Genomic DNA, 24,055 nt, shown 5'->3' with positions numbered 1-24,055 from the left:
TATAAGAATCTTGATCCATGTAAACATGGAAAGACTTAATGTTATTCCCACAGAAGGCAAGTAGGGAATCCCAAGGGAGAAAGAAAGAAAGCCAAACAGATTATGGGCTTCAGAGCCTGAGGCACCCTTTGCAAAGGTGCTCTGGGAACACCCAGCTGACTGCCATGTCAACAGGTTGCTCAGTTGCTTTTCCCTAGTGAAAATAAATACAGCAAGCAGGCCGCACATTTTGGGAAGGGAAGGTAATGTAGCAGGGTCCAGGGCCAGTCAGCTGTCTTATTGTTAGGTGGTGTGAGTTGGGGAGAGGCCAGCCCAGAAAATAGGCGTAGCTGAGGCTGGCTCTCCAGCTAAGGTCAGCTGAGAGACCTGTTGACAAGCTGGTTTCATGTTATTTGCCGCAGGGGGAGCCAACCCCCCAGTGCCAGCCTCTGAAAATATTTCCTGTCAGGGAAGCCATCCACCCAGCACGTGTTGTGTCACTGGAGCCAGCCAGTCCCTGAAATATTTCAGGACTGGGGAGCGAGGCCCCAGTGCTTGGTGAGTCCCCAGAAAATGTGAAGCATAGGAGACTTCACTCTGCACAAGCTAGGACATACTGCTGTCTAGAAGCATGGTCCGCAGTGCACAGCTGGCAAGTGGTGGGATGAGGGGCTAGCCCACCAACTGTATGGTGCCTGTGGGGTGGAGAGCTGCCCTGTAGAAATATGGGGGGTTGGGGGGGGTTAGCCTGCCAGCTGAAGTGCAATCCTGGCTCTACTGATGGCTCCATGCTGGGCCTCTCTAAAGTAGCTAGATGCGATCATCACACTGATCACAAAGAAATGAATTCAAAATGTTGGGCTTCCTGTTTCCTATTTCCTGTGCACCTGGAGAACAGGGGAGGTGAAAACAGAAAGAACATACATGTTCTGGGCATTGTGGGATACCTCTGGAGGCCAATAAGAGATTTAAAGAAACGCTGTTTCCATACCAGCATTAATTTGACCTTGTAAATTTGAACTTGACATTACGTAGCATTGGATGGTTGACACAAGAAAGTTGGCCTTAGCTCAATTTCGCAATGGGACTGTCTTCTCTGCGACTACCATTTGGTTGATTTTTTTTAAGGAGTGCTAAGTGCCTTAAAATCAATTTTATGCTGTAGTGCAGACATAGCCTTACTTGCCTTAGCCTCTGATGATAGGGCAAGAAGCAATGGGTTTAAATTGCAGACAGGGAGGTTCAGTTTGGACATCAGGAAAAATATCCTGTCAGGGTGGTTAAACACTGGAATTAATTGCTTAGGGTAGTTGTAGAATCTCCATCGTTGGAGATATTTAAGAAGCTGTTGGATAAATATCTAACAAGGATGATATAAATGGAGCTTGGTCTGCTAAGAGGGCAGGGGTCTGGACTTGATGACCTCTTGAGGTCCCTTCCAGTTCTAGTATTCTGTGATTAATATGGATCTTTTTCTGTGAGATTAGTTGTTTGAATTTTCAGATTAGTTGGCTGGTGGTACAATATATTAAGAATGCTCTCATCTGTGTTGCTTTGTGGAGGAATTGCCGTAGGCCGAAATAACTGGTAATTTAGCCTAGACCACTGTGGCATGCACACGGAAGAACCTGAAGAAGGGAAATTCATGCTTAGCTTTCCTGCAGTTTCCAGTTGTTGATGGTAGTCTGGCACAATCGGTCTGATTGTATGAGCAACGAAGGGTCCTGTGGCACCTTATAGATTAACACAAAAGTTTTGAGCATGAGGTTTCGTGAGCACAGACTCCATCAGATGCCGGTCTTGGAAATCTGCAGAGCCAGGTATAAATAAGCCAGAGCAAGGGTGGGGATAACAAGGTTAGCTCAGTCAGCAAGGGTGAGACTTACTACCAGCAGTTGCTCTGGAGGTGTGAACGCCAAGGGAGGGGAAGCTGCTTTTGTATTTAGCCAGCCATTCACAGTCTTTGTTGAAGCCTGAGCTGAGGGCGACAAGTTTGCAGATGAATTGTAGCTCAGAAATTTCTCTTTGGAGTCTGGTCCTGAAATTTCTTTGCTGTAGGGTAGCTACTTTTAAGTCTGCTACTGTGTGGCCTGGGAGATTGAAGTGCTCTCCTAGGGGTTTTTGTATATTGCCATTTCTGATACCTGATTTGTGTGCGTTTATTCTTTTACGTAGAGACCGTCCAGTTTGTCCGATGTATATAGCAGAGGGGCATTGCTGGCACATGATGGCATAAATTATATTGGTGGATGTGCAGCTGAATGAACCCACGATGGTGTTCATCTGGTGATCTGATCTGAGCTACAATTCATCTGCAAACTTGTCGCCCTCAGCTCAGGCTTCAACAAAGACTGTGAATGGCTGGCTAAATACAAAAGCAGCTTCCCCTCCCTTGGCGTTCACACCTCCAGAGCAACTGCTGGTAGTAAGCCTCACCCTTGCTGACTGAGCTAACCTTGTTATCCCCACCCTTGCTCTGGCTTATTTATACCTTTTGCCTCTGCAGATTTCCAAGACCAGCATCTGAAGAAGTGAGTCTGTGCTCACGAAAGCTCATGCTCAAAACTTTTGTGTTAGTCTATAAGGTGCCACAGGACCCTTCGTTGCTGTTACAGATCCAGACTAACACGGCTACCCCTCCGATATCTGATTGTATGGGCACTCTGTTTCTCTGGAAGTCTAGTGAGATGTATGTCGTTATGGGAGATGGTCAGCTGCACGGTTAGGCTGATCATATGAACTAGATGACTCTGGTGTATTGCTGAGGAAGGCCAGTGGAATATAAGGTGAAAGGATGTGTGTTTCTTTCCCCGAGCAGAAATGTAGACTTTAGCACCTAGCAGGCTGAGGTTGCACTTGAAGGGAGATCAACAGATCGTGACTTCTGAAAATTCAGTTCATTCAAGTTCAGAGCAATATGTCTAAGAAAATTCTCAAATCATAAAGGTTTTTTGTGAAGTATAGTAAGCCTAAGGCAGATCTTATACATGGATGTAAACTAAACAGGAGACAGATGGTCTGATCCACACTCCTTACCTAGCCTCTGTAAGGTGAGGCAAGGGATTTGTTGCATAAAACAGTTCTAGAAACTTCTGATGGGGCTGGGGAAATTGTCTCCCAGCAAGGGACCTGAGAACTATCATAGGCCGACTGTTGGACATCCCTTTACAAATCATAGGGAGATGTGGAACTTGTCAGGGATGTGAAAAGGATTGAGATTCTGAACAATGGTGCTCCAGCTCTAAATGAAGCAGTGAGATTTCACCTGCCTACTTTTACTGTCTTAAATGTTGCTGAAAAGTTTCTCCAGTAATTTGGAAAATATCTGAGAAAGGTATAAAATTAATGGGAGAAATTACCAGGGTCAGATATTTTATGTAATGAAATTTTTAAAATTGCTTTGGTGCAGTGTAATATTAATAATTCAAAATTTCCTTTTTGGTTTTGTAAATTAGTAATTGCTTATGTTCTGGTGAGGTCAAGAGTTCCCAACAGTGGTTATTGGCTCTCTTGTGCTAGGACACTATGCAGTCTTTTACCTGATAAGAACAGGTTGGAGAAGGGATTTCTCTGTTAAATATTCAACATCCCTGCTCTTTCAACTGATCTGTAAGCATTCACCATCAACGTGTTTGAGGCTCCCCAGAGTCCTTCAGAGAACTAGGAAAAGCATATTTGATATTACAGCTCAATGTTCTGGTGAACATATCGCAAGATGGGTGTGTTAGTCCAGTGTTTGCTACAGACTATCAAACCACACTAGGGAGCAGGATGATAGCTATTTAAGCATCTGTCTATACTATATAGGAGAAAGCTGTGTGATCATGAGGTACTTCCATTTGAGGGATGTTAGCTGCAGGTCTCATGCTGCTTGTGCTGAAATAGCCTTATTTCTAAACATTTATAGATGACAGGTCTGTACCTAACAACGTACAAGTTGCCAGACACATGCATGAATTTGATTTGTTGGGGAAGAATCAACTCTTACTTTTGTAAAGACAAATAGAAAGTATCAAACTCTGGCCAATGACTTGTAAGAACATAATCAGTAAGGCCAAAAATGAATTTGAAGAACTAACCAAAAACTCAGAGTAATAGTAACTTTTTTTTTTTAATGGGCATCAACAGGCTATCCGTATTGCTGGCCACAGGTAGATGGCCTCTCCCTGCCCCCAAACACCTCCATCAGCTGCAGCACTGGATGGGTGGGGGAGGAGCCCCACCTCTATGGCCCCCTTGGGAGTACCACTGGGCCAGGCAATGTAGCGCCCACCCTCTGCCCTGGAAGGAGCCACCAGCCAGGCAACGTGTCCCGTGGCACCCCAAGGAGTTGCCATGGCTGGAGCAGTATTGCCCTTACCACTATGAGTGGTACCAGTGAGCCTCCCTTCCCCAATCCCCCAGCCCTGACTTCTCCATCTCCCACCCTCTGCCCCGAGCCTCCACAAGACACCAAGCAAAGCCGGGTAAATCCTTCAGTGCAGGATGTTTTTCTGGCAGTATGTGCCAGTACTGCATACTGGCGCCTGCTTGCCAGGGTTCCTGCAGCTGGGGATGCCGGTGGGGCTCAGTGCCCTAGGCATGGGGCTGTCTGAGCTCCTGTAAGCCCCGCAACAGCACAGGGCAGGGTGCCTCCCACCCCTACCCCATGCTGGTCCCACAGCAGCTCAGGTCTGGGAGCCATAGCCCCGATGTTCCCCAGCAGAGCAGGGCTGAGAGCTGGAGCCCCCACTTTCCCTACAGCAACAGAGATGAGGAACTGGAGCCCCAGCTGTGGGAACCCTGTGGCGGGGGGAGGAGACGTTCAGCTCTTTTTACAAAACAAAAAAGCACTACCCCAGTATATCTGTAAAATTGATATTCCATTCTTTTGTTCTAGGTTCTCTGTCAAGACTCTGATTGATCGTTCCTGTTTTGAGACTATTGATGATTCGTCCCCTGAATTTAATAATTTTGCAGCCATTTTGGAACAGATTTTAAGTCATCGGCTTAAAGGTACATTAATAACTCTCTATTTTACAGTATTATACCCTCTTTTTTAAAAATCTAAACCAATTGAATGTGCAGTACACTCAGTGACTATATGCTTGGAACCTCAGTGACTCCACCTGATTTAAGATGAGTTTTGCTGATGGAGAATTGAAGTATTTTTATGTTTATCTCAATGTCATGTTGCCAGTAATCATATCATGTCACTTGCTCTAGAAGTTTATCTTCAGAGTGTCAGAGAAAATATGGCAATGTCCACACACAACCAGATTCGGAGAACTCACATGAAGAGCTTTCTATGGTGTATGTGGGCAAAAGGATTTTTTTGTTGTTTTTTGAATGTTTGTGTGCATCAGTAGAAACTAAATCTTGATTATCTGTGGCTGGTCTCGTGCCTAACGAACATCCATGAAGTTGTCATGTAGCTCTGCAATTTCCATGTGAGAAATCCCTGTTCTAAATAGATGTTAAATAGTGCAAAGTTTCATTCATTTGCCTTCTGTGAAGTGGTCATGTGATTGGGTCTATAAACCCACTCAGGGACAGGGTTTCAGGAGCAGCTCTGGGCCTAGCATGTTCTTCTCTGTGGAGGTGAATATAACTGGACTGCTTGTAATAGAGACTATAATATAATGTTCTTGTGGTTGGAAAACCACCACATCAGCCCAAGGTAGTGTGGCAGGGCCAGGGTGGAGGGCCTCTTCAGAGGGAGCACAAACAAGCAGAAGGGCCTGCGGAGCACCAGCAATCACAGGCAGCTAGGTGGGAGATGGTTCAGCCTAACTGGGGCTAGCTGACTCCAAGACTGGCGTAATAAGAGGCCTTTAAAAGCCCTTCACAGTGGGAAGGGTGGGGAGAGAGTGTGAGAGGTGGGAGGAGAGAGGCAAGGAGACCAGAGTAGTGGGGGAGAGCAGGTTTTGAGAGAAGCAGGAACACCAGAAACAACAGAGGACGAGTGAGGAGCTTCAACAGGTCAAGATGGGGGACTTGCTACTGCTGCAGCCTGGATAAGGTACCAGGGGAGTCGTCTGGGGAAGTGGCCCAGGGAGAAGAGCTGCTGCGACAAGGGCTAAGGGAGTCAGCCCGTCCCACAAGCAGCCGCATAGGGTCCCTGGGCCAGAACCCGTCATGAGTGGGCAAGGACTGGGTTCCCCCCAGACCACCCCTCGCCCCAGTGAGGGCATCTGGTCGCTTAAGTGGGACTAGTGGACTGAGTAGAGGCCAGAAGACTAGGAACAAAACTGACTTTGTTACAGTAGTTAACATTTAATTTCAGAAAAGGGAACTAAGCAAAAATGAAGAGGGTAAACAAAAGTTAAAACATACAATGCTAATAGGGAAATCTACTCAAGCTGCGTGGAAAATTTTTACAGACACCACAACAGAGGCTCGACTTAAATGCATACCTCAAATTAAAAAGAAACTGAAGTGCCACCATGGCTAAATAAGAAAGTAAAACAATCGGTGAGAAGCAAAAAAGTGTGTTTTAAAAAGTAGAAGTTTTAAATCCCAATGAGGAAAATAGAAAGGAACATAAACTGTGGTCAATGAAATATAATTAGGAAGGCAAAAAAAATAATTGGAAGAACAGCTAGCCAAAACCTCAAAGTAATAGCAAAAAAATTTAAGTACAGTAGAAACCAGAAGCCTGCTAAACAACCCACGGGGCACTGGACAATCAAGATACTAATGGACCACTCAATGGCAATTGAGGCATTGTGGAGAAAGTAAATGAATACTTTGCATTGGTCTACATTGCTGAGGACGTGAGGGAGATTCCCAAACCTAAGCCATTCTTAAGGTGACAGATCTGAAGAACTGCTCTATATTGTAACAGAGAGTAAGCCATGCTAGTCTATATAGTATCAAAACAAAAAAAAAAAAAAGCAGTCAGGTAGCACTTTAAAGACTAACAAAATAATTTATTAGGTGGTGAGCTTTCATGGGACAGACCTACTTCAGACCATAGCAATACCAGAACAGACTCAATATTTAAGGCACAGAGAACCAAAACAGTAATCAAGGTTGACAAATGAACCTTGATGATTTTTTTCTGATTTGTCAACCTTGATTACTTTTTTGAAGAAGTCTGAAGAAGTGGGGCTGTCCCACGAAAGCTCACCACCTAATTATTTTGTTAGTCTTTAAAGTGCTACTTGACTGCTTTTTTTGTTCTATATTGTGGTGTCCATAGAGGAGGTTTTGTAATACATTGATAAATGAAACAGTAATAAGTCACCAGACGCTGTGTCATTCACCCCATGAGTTCTGAAGGAACTCAAATGTGAAACTGCAGAATTACTAATTGTGGTTTGTAACCTATCTTTTAAATCAGCTTTTGTACAAAATGTTGGTGTTCCTGATCATAATCAGGGAAGAACTGGTGAGGGGAGTGGAAGGAGATGGCAGCCTGGGCAGCAGTGACAATTACATGATTGAATTTAGGATCCTGACAAAAGAAATAAAGGAGAGCAGCAGAATAAAGACCCTGACCTTCAGAACAGCAAACTTTGATTCTCTCAGGGAGCCAATGCGTAAGACCACCTGGAAGGCTAATCAGAGGGGAAAAGGAGTCCAGGAGAGATGGCTGTATTTTAATGACACCTTATTGAGGACTCAGGAACAAACCACACAATGTGTAGAAAGAATAGCAAATATGGCAGGCAATCAGCTTGGCTTAACAGAAAAAAATCTTTTAGTTTAAACACACAAGGAGCCTTTCAAGAATTAGAAACTTGGACAGATGAATAGAGAGGAATATAAAAGCATTGCTTGAGCCTGCAGGAGTGTAATCAGTAAAGCCAAAGCACAACTGAAGTTGCAGCTAGCACAGAATATGAAGGATAACAGGGTTTCTCCAGGTGCGCTAGCAACCAAGAAGAAAATTGGGACAAGTGTAAGCCCTTAGTCAGTGGGAAGGCAACCTAATAACAGATGATGTGGAAAAGTGTGCTTCTTTTTTGTTTTGTTTTGCCTCAGTCTTTGCAGATAAAGTCAGCTCCGAGACTGCTGCACTGGGCAGCACAGTGTAGGGAGCAGCCTTCAGTAATGAAAGATCAGATTAAGGACTATTTAGAAAAGCTGTACATGCACAAGTCCATGGGTCCAAACCTAATGCATCCAAGGGTGCTGAGAAAGTTGGCTGATTGTGCTTGCTGAGCCACTGAAAATTCTTGCAACGCTTTTATTCTATGACTGGAAGATAGCTAATTGATGCCAATTTTAAATAAGGGCTGCAGAGATGGTCTTTGCAATACAGGCCAGTAGTCAAACTTCAGTGTCAGGCAAATTGATGGAAACTAAGAACAGAATTGTCAGACCAATAGATGAGCATAATTTGTTGGGGGTGAACACTGGATCTATCTTGTCTACATGTTGGGGATGAAAACTCCCTTGTCAGCATGCTTGTTGACCTCCACAAAGAAGCCTAGTAGAACCTCCTGAAACAATTGTAGTGGATCTATCCTAAGAGCTCCTGATCAAGGACACAATAAAAATCCTTATTACAAGGGAATGGCTAATAAGCAGAGGGAGAGGGTCCCGGGAGGAGACAAAGGTGAGAGGTAGCTTCAGACTCTCTTGGGCAACGGGATATGTCTTGTACTGGGACCTGACAACCGTCAGGCATTTATTGGGGACAATTACTTGCCTGAAACCCAGAATGGAGGAAGAATGTGACAGGCCTGAGTAGGCTGTAACCCAGGAATCTGGAGCCATGTGCAGCTAGAGCTAGCATGCAAGAGATGAGTCTAGTAGCTGAGCTGGGCTGAACATTCAGTTGTTGTACGATAGAAAATAAGAATGTTAAGTGAAATATTTCTCTCAAGGCCTGAAAGTACGTGGTAAGAAGTTGCTGGCTCCTAGGTGCAGGGACAACCATGGGTGCTTTGCCTCTGCTCCAAGTGCTAACTCTGTGGTAAATGTGGCTCCTACGAGCAAGGGCAATATGAAGAGATGCCTAGCCATGTTCCTCAGGAGTCTCAGGGAAAACACCAGTTGCTTGCAGGAGCCATCTGAGGTAAGTGCCACCCAGAACCACATCCCAAACCCTCTTCCCCCACCTCCCTGCCCTAGCCCTGATTGCCTCTGCATATAATCATTCCTACACCCCACCCCTTTGCCCCAGCCCTGACCCTCCTCCAGCACATTAAACTCCTTAGCCTCAGCTGAGAGTCTTTTCCTGCACCCCAAATCCTTCATCCAGACCTCAAGCTGCAATGTTCCCCACCCCCCAAGTCCCAGCAGCATCTTCCTGCTCTAAGTGAATGCCCTTCCCCTCCCCCAGAGGCAGGCAACTCAGCCCACTTCTAAATCAGTGCCCTTCCCCATTGCCCCCCCCGAACCAGGCACTCCCAGCTCCAAATCAAAACCCTCCCCCACCCACAGAGCTAGCCACCCCCAAATCCTCTGTCCATCTCTAAATTAATGCCTTCCCCCAGAGCCGGACACCTCTAGCCCACCCCACTCCCATATATTCCACCCAACTCACCAGAGCCACTGCCGATGGAGCTGGGGTTGAAGGTGCCATACTGGGCTTCCCAGGCTGGTCTGCGCCGCAGGTGCTGCTCCGGGCCCTGGGGCTGGTGACCTGCTGGGGCATAGGGCAGTGGCAGCAACTCTGGGGCCAGGGACCCTGGCAGGGCTGAAGCTGAGGAAGCGCCAGTGTGTGGGGGAGTGCCGGCATCCAGCAGGGGCTGAGGGAGCGCCAGCAGCGCTGGGCTGTGAAGCCAGCAGGGGCTGGGGGCATCGGCAGTGCTGGGTAGCTCGCTGGGGAGTTGGGGAGCAGCGACAGTGCTGGGGAACTGGCCGGGGTGCAGGGTACTGCTGGTCGTGCCAGGGCTGAGGCTTGGGGTGTGCCAGCAGCACTGGAGCAAATGGCAGGGACTTGGGGGGCACCAGCGGTGCTTTGCTGTGAAGCCAGCAGGGGCTGGGGGCACTGGCAGCACCAGAGAGCCAGCTGCGGTGCCCCACCTTTTGGATCATTTGCCGCAGCCTCATCCTCTTCCTGCCCCCGCACAACTCTCCCATCCTGCCGCAGGCCAAGGGGGACCCCATGGCTACATGCCCCCAGGCAGTGAGGTCTCGGAAGCACTTGCTACTCAACCCTGCTGCAGCCCCTCTGGTCCTGTGTGGCTTGTCCCTGACTCATCCACCAGCGTGTGCTTGACTGCTCTACAGCCTATGTCCCACCAGTTCCATGCAGCAGCCTCGCCCTCCAGTTTGAATCTTAGCAGCTGACTGTAGAGGTGGAGAAATTTGGAGAGGGTCCTAAAAAGAGCAACAAGAATAATCAAATATCTAGGGAATATGACCTGTGAAGGAAAGCTGAAAGAATTGGGCTTGTTTATTTTGGAAAAGAGAAGATAGCAGTTTTCTAGGCATCTAAAAGGGTGTCCTAAGGAGGAGGGAGAAAACTTGTTCTTCTTGGTCTCTGAGGATAGAAGCAGCAGCAATGGGCTTAAACTGCAGCAAGGGAGGTTGAGGTTGGACATCAGGAAAAAGTACCTAACTGTCAGGGTAGTCTGGAATAAATTGCCTAGGGAGGCTGTGGAATCTCCATCTCTGGAGATATTTAAGAACAGTTTAGATAAATGTCATTAAGGGATGGCCTAGGCAGTACTTGGTCCTGCCATGGGAGCAGGGAGCTGGGCTCGATGACCTCTCAAGGTCCCTTCCAGTCCTAGTATTCTATGATTCTAATCACAGAAAGCTCACAGGGCCTTCTCTGCCCCTCATGGGTTTCACTTTCTCATGTAGAAAGGTCACACTGAAGCCGACGATGAGAGTGCCATCTGTGTGAAGGGCTGGTTCCTGACTTTCTTGTTTGGAGCCAGCTGCCAGGTGCCTCCAAAGCTGTGTCCCCTCAACTCTCACCCTTATGGCCCTGAAAATGGTGGCTCCAGGGAAAAAGGTGCCAAAATACCATTCTGTGGTGTGATGGCAGAAAAAAAGCCTTACCTCCTTTCTGTAATTGGCGATTGTTACTTCTCATCTTACTAAATATTAAGCAGAATAATTATTTCCCTCTTTCTTGTAATGATCTTTAGGTATGTGAAAGATATTATCATGTCCCATCTCAGTCGTCTTTTTTCCAAACTAAACCAACCCATTCTTTTCAGTCTTTCCTCATGTGTCATTATTTTCTATACCTTTAATAATTTGTGTTGCTCTTCTCTGGACCATGAGATACCTGAAAGAACAATTCTGCTCTAAAAAGGAACTTGAATATACCATTTTGGGTGTTTTTCTGTCACTTCTCAATGAACTATAGACTGAGCATACTTAATTTGTAGAACAATTTTACTACTTTCATTTCTGTAAGCACTTACATTTAACCTGTGTGGGCTTTTTGACGTGTTGTTCTCTTCTAACTGATTTGTGCATAATCTCTAGAAGTAAAGATTCAGCAGTCCAGGTTATCCTTTGTCCTATTTGTACCAATCCTTTTTCTTCTACCATGTTTGTATATATGTTACTGAATGCATATTTTGAAGACTGGGATTATACGCTTGGAAATTACTCAGCAAATTGCTTGATGCAAAAGCCAAAACAAGAGTGCAGTTTATTCTGAACTCTGTGGGCTTTGAAGGATTGGCAATAATAAAATTGTGATTTTTTTTGGGGGTGGGGGTGGGGGTGGGGGGAGGAGGGTAAAAAGGATCTGTCCTCTATTCAAACCTAGTTCCTTTTATGTAAGTATCATTTTTATAATATATGTTTTAAGGGCAGAATGATACTATTATTTTTTATGTGTTGTCTAAGGGCGACATAAGAATAGTCCCTGTTCTCCTAGGGACTATAGGAATACTGAATAGCAGATGATCCTGTCCCAAAGATTGTGCAGTCTAAGAAGATGAGACAGATACAGGATGCATAGGTCAGGAACTAGAGGTATTGGGGGGGCGGGGGAACAGCAGGACCCCCAGCTTTTGCCTGTGGTCCTGGCCACAGGCTGCACGTACAGGGCTCTGCTCCTGTCCCAGTTGCAGGGACCTACTCCTGGGGTGTTCTGCTCCCATTTCCAGCTGTGGTTACAGCCCAGGCCCCCTTGTCCATGTCCCTCCTTTCGTCCTGTACCTGCAGCCTTGTCCTGGAACTGCTGGTTTTCAGCATCCTCACTTTAAGAAGTGTTTCACCATCACTAACAGATAGAAGGAGCAAAAACAAACAAGTAGACTAAACAATATGATGGCAACAAGCATCCTGCTAGCTTAGTAACTATTTTTGGTTGGGCTTACTTAGGAAGGGATAAATTTAAGGGGAATCTGTGGGACGAGGGCAGTGTAAAGGAGCGTGAGAGGGTCTGGTGTGTAATGAAATAGACTGTGAGGGAGGAAAAGAGAATGAGGTTTGACAAAAACAGCTACTCTGTACGGGACAGAAGAAGTCCAGTTGATCCTGTAAAAAGTTCTCTGAACATTCAGAGGTTCTTGTTTCTTCATTTGCCCCAGCCTGCTGAAATTTCTCTGCAGTTCTTCACAATGTCACATGGCAGAAAAGTAGAAGAGACAAACCACCACTTAAATTAGGGGTGGGCAAGACACAGCTAGTGGGCTGGATCTGGCCTACGAAGGCATTGGATCCAGCCTGATGACTGCCTTGCTGGGACCCACAGGCACACAGCAGGAATCTGTTTTAAAGCAGCTTCTTGTTCCATGTAACTCTCTGGTTTGGAACTGTGGGGAAGGAGAAGCTTCATGCTCTGCCCTTCCATCCAGCCAGAAAAAATCTCTCGGCTCCCGTTGGCTGGTTTCCAGCCAATAGGAACTCAGATTTTGCTGGGGGGGGGGCAGGAGCAGTGGGAAGAGCCACCCCCTACCCTCAGCATCTGGAGCAGAGAACCACTTAGAGCAGGCTTGACTGGTCTGAGGCAGGGAGCTTGCCTCAGAGGGCTGCTGACTGGGAGCCACCTAGGTAAACACTTCCTGGCCAGAGCCTGCCTCTGGCACCCAACTCCCTCCTTTTCCCCCAGTTCCCTGTCCCAGGTCACCACCCAAATCCTCTGAACCTCTCCTCCCCACAGTTCCAGCTGCCTCCCAGACCCTGCACCTTTTTTATGTTCCTCCCTAGGGCAGAATCCTCTCCTGCACCCATACCTCCACACAGACCCTGCCCCCCAAACCTCTTCCCCAAGTTGTGACCCCCTCATCTACCCAAACTTCATCTGACCATCCACTGTCTCCTGCAAGCTCCCTTCTGCACCCAACCTCCATCCAGATCCCAACTATAGAGAAATGTACCATGACCACTTACGAAATTCTTAGTGGCTCCCCATAAAAAGATTATTGCCCACCCCTGACTTAAGTGCTAGTTTCCCCAGTGTGACAGATGTTTCCTGCACAGGTCTTTGTCCTTCATAGGGTAGTGAGCTTGGCCCCTTTTGTCCCCTTTTACTTTCTACTCTGAGACTACATCTACACTGTGAGAGAAATTCAAATTTATTAAAATTGATTTTATAATACAGTTTTTTTTAAATTCAATTTTGAGTATTACTACTTCCCACAGGCTCCCAACAAATTTGACATATTGCTTCCACACTGAAATCACCAAACATTGACTGTCATAGCAGTGAATTGTGGGGACCTATCCCACAGTTCCCTCAGCCCCACATTCTGACCCAGGTGCAGCAGTGCTGTCAATTTCCAGGGTTGGGCAGCTTGGGGGACCTGGGAAACTGAGCACAGCAGCTGTGGTCAGTTTCTGGGCTCCTGCTGGTACTGTAAACCCTCCATGTAATGGACTAATAGGGGAAAGGACTATCTGGTCTTCCCAATAGTCTGTTAAATGTGAGGGTTTACTTCTCCCAGCAGGTTCCCCCAGTCCCCCCCTAACTTCTCCCCAAAACAACCCTCCCAAGAAACAACCAGTCCCCCCTCCCCCCCCCCCCCCAAAAAAAAAAAACCCTCTCCAAAAAAAAAAAGCCCTCCAAATCCCTGCCACTCACCAGCTGCCATGGAGGAGCTTCTGGAGCTTGCTGGCTGGAGGCGCTTGGTCACAGATGGCCAAGGTGCCTGTGGGGTGGGTGCTTGCCCATGGGTCCCTGCATGGCATGAGCTGCCTGCCCGCAGGGTACCTGGCCCTGCACCACAGGAGTGGAGCTATCCTAGTCAGTTTCCCAGCTCCTGCTAGTAGCAGGCAGCTGGGAGCCAGGTGCAGCTCATATAGCTTTGTGGGGCACATAGGGGACACTTGTGGAGGCTAATAAATTTGATTTTAAGACATGGCGCTCCCACACTAGCCTTTAATCAGACTTCTGAATTGACCTTGACTCTGTACCCATCAGGTAACTGCAATATTTCAGTCTCGGTATTAGTGCTTCCAAAATCCAAGCTAATGGTATTTACAGTAAAAACAGTCATGTGGCAATATCAAGCTAACTGCCTTAAATTAGAATGTCTCATGGTGTAGACTCAGCCAAAGTAGGCAGGAGGTCATCATGCGTTACACAGACTGTTAGGGGATGGAACTATACTTCACCCTTCCCTCCTTTCTGTGCTGTCAGAGTATTCCCTCTCACTTCTCCTCATCCAAACAACTGGTTGTGATACAATTAAATAAAGCAACAAGTTCCCAGTCCTGTGAGTGGCATTGCTTTTGGGGCACTGAATAGTCCTTTTGAAAAACTTGTAGTACAACTCTCCTTGCGTTTCCTGTTTCTGTTTTACCCAGATAAGTTTTTAGCTGGCTTGTCTTTACAGTTTTCCCATAAGCCCATGATGAGGTGGTGAAATTACATTGTCAATTACTTAAATTTACTTAATATTTCAAAATATATTATTGGTGATTGTAAGCTTAAGAATTGGATTTCTGAGTGGTCAAGATGCAGTGATTACAAATTTTACAGGTATACAGCGGATCCTGGTGTAATGATTATACTCTTAATAGACTGAATTTCATACTCTTTCTAATTAGTAAGTGTACTGAGTCAACAGTCAGATGCTTGTTTACCTGTTTGTGTGAGGTTATCAGGCAGTCACTATGCATCAGTCAGTCATTGGTTTTATAATTTGGTGGCAAGACAACTAGAAATGAAGCTGTCTGTTCTAGGGATAAAGAATGTTTAATTATGCTCTTTAGTTTTAAAGGTATCATTTTTAGTCCCATTGAAGCAAGTGAAGGAAATTACTAGGTGTCTTTTATAAGTAGACAGGTTCCTTGACTGATTTCTTTTCTTAAGCATGTCAAAGTAACCACTCCCAAAGGATTCCTTGTGACTCTGCAGCATATAAAGGCACAGCTTCTCTCTTGCTTCTGAGCCGTCCTGCACAGTCTAGCTTTCCCAGTCCTCTTTACCACTCATCCTCTACTGCACCACTTAGATACATACCATCACACACAACTAAGGTCTCTGCAAGCTCTGGGGCAGCAAAAGGATTGATTAAAAGATGGTACTCTCTCCCTCCCCTTAAACAGAGTGGCTGCTGAAGCAGAGAGCTGGAGCTGTGATTGGAAATGACACAATTGAAATTAAATCGGCCACAATTGAAATTAAATCCACCATGTTCACAATGCAAGCTCCAGTGGCATCGATTGATTCTTCCCTGTGAAATCTGACTGGACAGGTAACAAAGGCTGTGGTCTGTATAGCTGCTGTTGAAGATCAAATCTGAAGTATGCAGACTCAGATTTAGGAGAATGTCATCAGTTTCCTTTAAAAAAAATTCTCAAAGGGAGATCATAACATACTAATTTGGGAATGCTGTGATTCATGGAAGGGGCTCCTTGCATAGGTTCTGGATTTATTAATGACATAATCCTCTGATATAGAACAGGCACACAAATCTTGCCTCTAAATTTGTTCTTGTAACGCCAAGATCATGATTTTTTTTTTTTTTAGGACCTCGCTGAAGATGTGGAATGCAGGGCCACGTTCAGTAATGCTAGGAACGTGGCTAAGTAAAAGGGCCTTACTGAATTCTTGTTTGGCATTTCTGTTCTTGTTCCATGTGAAGTACAGAGAAGAAATTCATGTCTTTCAGAAGCCATCGTTAATGGACTCCAGGTCCACTATATGCTGTCCCTCATGTGTTCCATTTTTTTAAAAATGGATTTGTGATCCTAAATGAACACCTATGTACTATTTGAAATAATGGCCTGTGGATTAAACTCCTCCCACTATTCTCCCCTTTCATTTTGGGTATGCGCTATTAGCCCTCTTCTAAGGCAAGATTCAGAATTCTGTCATGCTATTGCTCTCCTGTAGGACAATCCACTATGCACTATGATTCAAATCTGTTTATCCTTTTCACCTCTTTCTGGACAGTAAAATTATCTGTTTGAGGTGTCCATCAATGGGGACTGCTGCCTTGGGAGGATTCAAGTCTTTGATTGTAACCTGCATTTCTTTTGGAAGTTGTGGGGAAGTGCAATGTCATATGGAAGTAAAATCTGGCACCCACTGTGAGAACTGCATTGCCTCAAAATTGAACACTAGCTAAATCCTGGAATGGATTTTTTTTTTAGCTAATGAAAAACAATTCTCTGTTCTGACCTGGGTTTTTCAGTGGTGCTAGAACCTCATATCTGTTCTCTGGTCAGTAAATGACCTGCAAAAATATGGTGTGCCTGCATTGGCTGAAGGGGATAAAAAAAAAACTGGTCTCCCAGTAGGGATTTATTTCCTGGTAGTGCTTTTCGAAAGACTTAAAATATTGCTGAATTGATGCCACATCATCCTGATGTAGCGTACATCTGGAAACTTTCTGTGCATGTCTGACTACTTTGCTCTGCGTGGTTTTTAAAATTTATTCACTTTACCTTCGCTTTTTTTTCTTTCCTCTTTCACAAGGAGGTAAAGGACTACAGGCCAGTGTTGACAGGATGTTGGAGGTTAAGAAAGTATTTATGCTGCACCCACCAAATGGACTCAGAGTTACCTTAAGGTGTTAATATATTGATATATGACTATAAGGGTTGTAGATGGTCTTTGGAGGGGTTGAGTGCATGGTCTGATGCATGTATCTTTATCTACTGACCCTGTCTGTTAATGGATTCCTGGTATATATTGTAAAAATTCATCAGATTGATCTGATACTTCTCATGTTAGAAATTGATTTGTCATAGAGCTAATTCGTGCAGGATATTGAATTGATTGTCTTCAAGGATGGGACTAATAATGGAATTTTGCTTTTGAATCTTCAGGTTATTTTCCAAGGGGGGTTGTTTCCTTCTCTGTGATAAACCATGGCAGGAAGATCTGGTGAGTCAGGGTGGGAGTATCTTACTAAGCCTGAAGATCCAGTTCAACCTGCTTACATCTCACGAGTGTAGTATGTGCTATAAGTCATTAATTACTTAGTTTAATTATCCCTTCCCTGAATTTGTTTGATGATGTACGTTCCCTTTTTTTCTCCCCAAGCCCTCCTTTGTAGTTTTCCTTTTCTTTTATTCCTGCTCTCCAGTCCAGGCCTTATCTTTCCAATGAGCAGAGTTTTGGTCCTGAACTGTTAGTCCTAGAATCAAGATTGTAGTGCTTGGATAAGCAGTGCTGTGTAGGCGAGGACTTGTGAATGTTATATATATACTCCTTGCTCTCTGCTACTCGTGAGTTGTCTGTTCTTTTGCTAGTAATCAGTTGTCCTGATAATTAAGTGTGCCTCTTGGAACATAATGGGTTAAGGTTGAAGTGACTGCTGTACGAGAAACACTCAATCGAGATCGAGACTTCTGAGACTGTCACTGTTGTGACTCCAGTGCGAGGGTTGTGGTGATCCTGTGGCATAAAAAAATCCCAGTATAGGGATTGTGGATGCTTATGTCAGGTAGAATGGTAGCTGAGATGTCAACAATTGCTCTAGCTAGTATCTTTATCAGTGTTTCCTGTAATCTATGCCCTTGGACAGCCACGAAGGAGAGATTGAAATGCTGCCTAGCTGATCAGCAGAGCATTTACAGTTGCCTTCTGCTGTCAGCATGTTAGTGGTGCACATCTGCACATGCTTTGATGCATATAACAAAATGTATTCCCTACGTGGGTGGAAAAAAATTAACGTGAACGTCGATCTTGATGCGTACGTACGGTGATTGTTGGTTTGTTCAAGTTGGCCAAAAAAGCAAGAGTCATTTGTTTTTCTATTACTGGTGACTTCAGTGAACAGCTTGACTCTGTCTTGAATACACTGGTGCCCTCCATCCATAGAAAGTCCAGCATAGGTGTCCATTATACTTGGAGGCTTCGTAGTCCCACAGTCGGGATTTTATTACATGGATTTTCTACAGTACACTTCACCTACTCTCATCTACGTTACCTTCTATTAAGCCATGAGTTCATTGAAAATGTAGGGGATAGTCATAGTGGAACAAAGCCTGTGCCAGTGCTCTCTTTGGACAAATCCCATATGTTCATACTTAGCAATTTAATATATTCTTACTCTCATCCTGAACTCATAGCATTCATGTACAATAGTTTTGAAATGTCATAGGACACCAGAGCTATAACAGTCCCCTCTTAAGCACTTTTGTGGGAAACCACCAAGATGTTTGTTTGGGAATATTACTGCATATGCATCTTTTTTAAAAGAAATGGCACAGTGCTAAATTAGCCTCCATAGTAGTGAACAAGTGGTGATAGAGAATCCATAAGTTTAGCCATAATTATCAAAATGAATATGGTTTCTAGCACGCTCTGTATTCAGCTTTCTCTTAGTTACTATTCCTCTATTTTAGTTTAGGAAAACAAATGGCACTTATAAGATATTTCTTTAGGGGTGCATAGGAGGCTTACACTGGCTGTGTGTAAATTGCAACTCCCATGTAGAGGCTTCCATCCCCCCCATCTTGCAGCATTATCATATGGCCTCTATCCCTAGTCAGGCAGCCCTGTAGCTCGAACACATAAGAGATCCCCACCATAGCCTTCACTGGAATAGGAGGCTTGCAAGGATTAGATTTTTATTGGTAAATTTAGTAAAGTTCAATTTCATCATATAAAGGCAAACTGACAATCTTATCAAAATTTATGGATTAAATTAAGAAAAATGCAACTTCCATTACCTGTGTTTCATACATGTTCTCTAGACTAGGCTCTTCTGCTGCGAATGTGGAGAAGGGTGACCAGAAGTGCTGGCACAGGACTTGGGAGAGCTCAGTTCTAAGTTCTGTATACAGCTCACAGGGTACAAGGACATCATAATGCATAAGATAAGGTTGTAGTTATATGTGTAACTTTCAGATTTACCTTTTTAATACGCTGTAAATGAAGTAATACTTTTTGTCCTAAATCTTACATGAAGAGCAGTGTGTGGGGCTGACATTTGAGTATCACAATTACTATCTGCTGTCATGCTGTCAGAGACAGAAATTTCACACAATGTGGTAGCAATATAATTGTCACATAGTGACAGACTGGAGTAATTACCTACTTGACACTGCAAGGAAATCTTTCTGTATCTTCTGACTTCTGTGATTTATGAGCAGATTCTCATCTAATATCCTTTAGCCCAGTAAGCTGATCTGTAAGAGTGTGCGTGCACTTACATACACGCACCATGAAATGTCACACTAGAGGGCCTTTTCTCCTCCTTCCCTTGCAACTCTGGGAATTCCTTTTGATGCCCCATTTTCTTTTTTTTTTTTTTCCTAATTAACTTTTAAAATGCATTCATCACCTTTCAGTCTTTAGAAGAGCTTTGTAGGTGTGCTGAGCCTGGCTGCTGAGGGCAGGGGCTAAGCAAGCTGGAGCACTCCTCCCTCAGAATGCTTTTGGCTCACTTGGCCCCATCCCTTCAGCCAGGCCTGGGCAGGGAGCAGAGGTATCAGGGTGGTGTGGAGCACTGCCCTAGCCAGGCTGTCTTTTAGGTAGCCTCCACACTGCACAGAGAAGTGACATGGAGCAGCTGGAGCCACTCTTTATGCTCGCTGCCTCTACCTTCCTGCCAGGGACAAGTTCAAGCATGCTGCGGAGCAGGAGCCGCAGGAGAAGGGAGTCCCTCTCTACTGGCCACTGAAGCAGAAATTGTGTGGGGAGGGACATCTTTTTTGCAAAAGATCATTCTTCTAAACAAAAGACAAAAAATACAAACCCCAACTTGCCTCCTTTTTTCACTTTTGTAATTACCATGGTGATTATAGTTAACAAGTGAAAAGTTAAGGGATATAAGATTAAATGGTAAAAGACTGCTTGAGTTTTCAATACTCAAGAGACTCCTTCTGAGTATGGGATCTTAATCTGCTTCTTTGCAGACTCACTGGCATGCCCGTTGAGCCGAAGGGCTCTTGCTTGCTTTCCAGCTTGTCCTGGTAGGTCACTTTCCAGATGGAGGTGACATTGGTGCCTTTCTTGAACCCAGTTAGACTTTTGGCCCTCACAACATCCCATGGCAACAAGCTGACCATGTGTTTTTATAAAGATGTACTTCCTTCTGTTTCTTGTCAACCTGCTCCCTGTTAATTTAATTGGTTCTTGTGTTATGTGATAGAGTAAAGAGCACTTTCATATCTCCTCACTATATATGATTTTAAAGACCTGTATCTCATCCCCCTCTCTCTTTTCTAAGATGAACATGGACCACGGAACTATTAAAGGAAAATACGGCTGTTATGGAAAAGCAAAATGATTTTTTTTGTTGTTGTTGTTCTGTTCTAGAGAATATAGAGAAGATTTCAACACCCGGCCATTCTTTCTATATGACAAATCCTAAGAAACTTTCCTAAATTAGCGTCGGAGAGAGAGCCATGTTAGTCTGTATTCTATCAAAACAAAAAAGCAGTCATAGCACTTTAGTAGCACTTTGAAGACTAACAAAATAATTTATTAGGTGATGAATTTTCATGGAACAGACCCACTTCTTCAGATCATAGCCTTACCAGAACAGACTCAAAAATTATCATCAAAGTTGACAAATCAGAAAAATTATCAAGGTTGGCAAATCAGAAGAGCAGAGGGACGGTGAGGAAGGTGTGCGGTGGGGAAGTTAAGAGTTAGATAAAACATCAAAGTATGTAAAAGAGTCCTTATAATAGGTCAGGTAGTTGCTGTCCCTGTTCAAACCACGTGTGAATGTGTCGAATTTGAATATGAATGTTAGTTCTGAGCATTTCCTCTGTAGATGGTTGTTTAAAGTCCCTTTTCAGTAGAACACAAACTTTCAGCTCTTCAACAGAATGGCCCGCTCCATTAAAGTTCTGGCTGACAGGTTTGTGTACATGGAGTTTTTTGACAGTGTTTTACCACTTGTATTGAAGCTCAGGTATGTTGTATATACTGCAAGTAAAACTGGTTGTAACAAGAAGACACTTAATCTTCACATCAGTGATTGCTACATCAATGGGAGACAAATTATCAGGGCTCCAAAATCTGCTAATGCCTTACATAGGAGTGTGCTTCTTAAACTTAGTGTCAGCATGACTTCATTTAATGAAGACTTTCATGCTGAGACAACAGACAGCATAGAGGTTTCCATTTTGAAGAGCAACCTGCGGTTGAAGAGCAACCTTCTGCTCAGTGTGACCTTGCATGTATTATACATGACAGGGCATGGAGCATGCCATTTTTCTCTACAGGATGGCTTCCTCCACACAGTATGACACTTTACCTATGGTGCATGGGAGGTCATGCTTTGTGCAGGATGTCATCCTGCATGGATTGTGATCTCTTACTCACTATGGTTATGTCTACACTAGCCAAAAACTTTGAAATGGCCATGCAAATGGCCATTTCGAAGTTTACTAATGAAGCACTGAAATACATATTCAGCACCTCATTAGCATGTGGGTGGCTGCGGCACTTCGAAGTCCCCTTATTCCCATCTGCTCATAGGAATAAGGGGACTTCAAAGTAGGTGGGGACCTTTCGAAAAGGAGTGGCGTCTGGATGAGCCGCACGCTGGCAAGCCACGTCAATTTCGAAGTAGGCGGGGTCCTTTCGAAAAGGAGCCACGTCTGGATGAGCCGCGTGGCGGCGAGGTACATCAATTTCGAAGTGCCGCAGCCGCCCGCATGCTAATGAGGCGCTGAATATGTATTTCAACGCTTCATTAGTAAACTTCGAAATGGCCATTTGCATGGCCATTTTGAAGTTTTTGGCTAGTGTAGACACGGCCTATATGTGGAAGGTCATGCTCTACCTAGCAAAATGGGATCCTCTGCACTGTAGGGATCAATGCATTCCCATTTGGTGATGGGGGGTCACTACCCACAATTTAGAAACTTATGGCATAGGAGCAATGGTATTATGGAACAAAAAGCAATACACTTAAACTTTCTGTAAGCATAACTTTTTACTAAATAGGATCTTGGTCTGTTTTTGATTCTTTTCATTGCCATAGTCTGCAATTGAATTTTAATCTCATTCTGGACAATGTCTGAGTTTGTGACATATGCTCAGACTCTGATTACAGTTTAGAGTGCTGGGTGCTACCATAATATAATCGTTTTTAAAAGAGTAAAACAAAACTAAATATCTGCACACTAATTTCAAAGCAAAGTAAACTGCACCAGTCTGAGTCACTTTAGAGGTACTACAGTACATCTCTCCACTACAGGTTGAACTACTTTAGTCTGGCACTTTCTGGCCTGGCAACATCTGTTGTCCAGCATGATTTTAGTTAGCCAGATGTTCGCTTATCATGGATGTGGCCAAGTTTCCTATGGTTCTATAAAGTTTGTTTGTGTCTGTCTCTGTGTTCTGTGCTGTTGTTCAGCCCTAATTTATCCGTAAATATCTTCTAAGAGTCCAGTAATCAGTGGAAATGTTGCTTATGCAGCTAGACAATTTTGGTGTCCTGTGGTTTGGCAAATTTTCTGGTTCAGCACTGATCAGACCCAGAGGGTTATAGGCTATCAAGATTCAAGCTGTACAAACTTGCATTGGTGCATATTGTCTGGTGCAACTATATCAGGGCAATAGCAGTGGTAACAGAGCTCAAGATGTAGCCAAAATATTGTCTACGCATCTTCATCTTTTTTCTAACTGTGCATTCTTTTTTTACCCATTTTTTTTTGTGTCTCCTGCTTCCTGATTAAGGTCAGATCACCTGGTTTGGCTATGAGAGCCCTCGTAGCTTCTGGGATTATATTCGAGTAGCTTGCCGTAAGGTTGCATACAATTGTATCTGCAGCATTGAAAATATGGAGAATGTCAGTTCTTCTAGAGCAAAGGTAAGAAGTAAAAAGTAAAGGTGCCTTCAAATTACACCATTTATTTTATGTACCTCTTAGTCTTTATTCCCAATAGGAAGATATAAGTGGATAAATGTATCATGTAAAATCCTTCACTTTTTAAAAAATAATTTATTTTTCAAGTTTTACGGATTGTTTACATGTAAATAACAGAAACAGAATGATGATCATTATGAAAATTATTAATGAATATAAATCTGATTAAAGTGTTTGTATAGCAGGGTGAACATCTTCATTCCACCCAAAATGAGTTGTATCTGGTGACTTCTATTAAAGTGAGTGAAACTAGTAACTGTTTTTCATATTTATCAAATCTAGGATGTCTGTCAAATGTTAATTTAAAAAAAAATTCTGTTTTTGCAAGCTAATGTACTTTTAGACGCTTGAATAAAAGGTGCGAAAATATAAAAGCATCTTTTGTGATCTCTCACTTTCTGATTGTTAATTTTTCAGTAATACCTTCCTATTTATTTTGGAACCACGTTGGGCTATTTTTCCAGTGAAAGGCCTTCAGCTATCTAGTGGCTACTAGCAGCTGAGAGATTAATTCTTTATTTCTTTGTGATTTGTTTCCTCAAGTAATGCCCCTAAAAATTACCACTAGTAGTAAATATACAATAATTTTTAATATGTGATTATGAATTGCATCCTAATTTTCGCTGGACTTTTCTGCTGTGTGTGTCAAATCTTTATAAATTTTTCCAACATTTATCCTCATTCAACTTTTATATATAAATAAAATATTTTGAACCTGACTGATATACTACTGAAACAGTATCTTAAAGACATTTTATTTTATAATGCTGCACAGTGAAGCTCCAGGTCAAAATGTATCCCACTGGGGTCATTTGTCTCTATATGGCTGTGTCTATACTCTCACTCCTCTTTCAAAAGAGACATGCAAATGAGGGAAATCAAAAATGCAAACGATGTGCAGATTTACATATCTGGCATCTCATTTGCATATTCT

At 43.9% G+C, this 24,055-nt stretch overlaps 1 protein-coding gene across 2 annotated transcripts in view; it reads left to right on the top strand.

The window, feature by feature from the left end:
* RUNDC3B (RUN domain containing 3B) overlaps nt 1-24,055 on the top strand; it is a 133,396-nt gene that overhangs the window by 8,178 nt on the left and 101,163 nt on the right. For both annotated transcript variants that reach the window (XM_074984778.1, XM_074984777.1), the window contains exons 2-3: nt 4,859-4,974; nt 22,931-23,064. In XM_074984778.1, coding sequence (XP_074840879.1) covers nt 4,859-4,974; nt 22,931-23,064 — 250 coding nt within the window. The remainder of the gene's footprint in view (nt 1-4,858; nt 4,975-22,930; nt 23,065-24,055) is intronic.

Source organism: Carettochelys insculpta, chromosome 2 (genome assembly GCF_033958435.1).
Source record: "Carettochelys insculpta isolate YL-2023 chromosome 2, ASM3395843v1, whole genome shotgun sequence".
Classification (NCBI taxonomy): domain Eukaryota; kingdom Metazoa; phylum Chordata; order Testudines; family Carettochelyidae; genus Carettochelys; species Carettochelys insculpta.
Note: the sequence above shows the minus strand (reverse complement) of the source record. Positions and strands in the feature narration are given on the sequence as shown.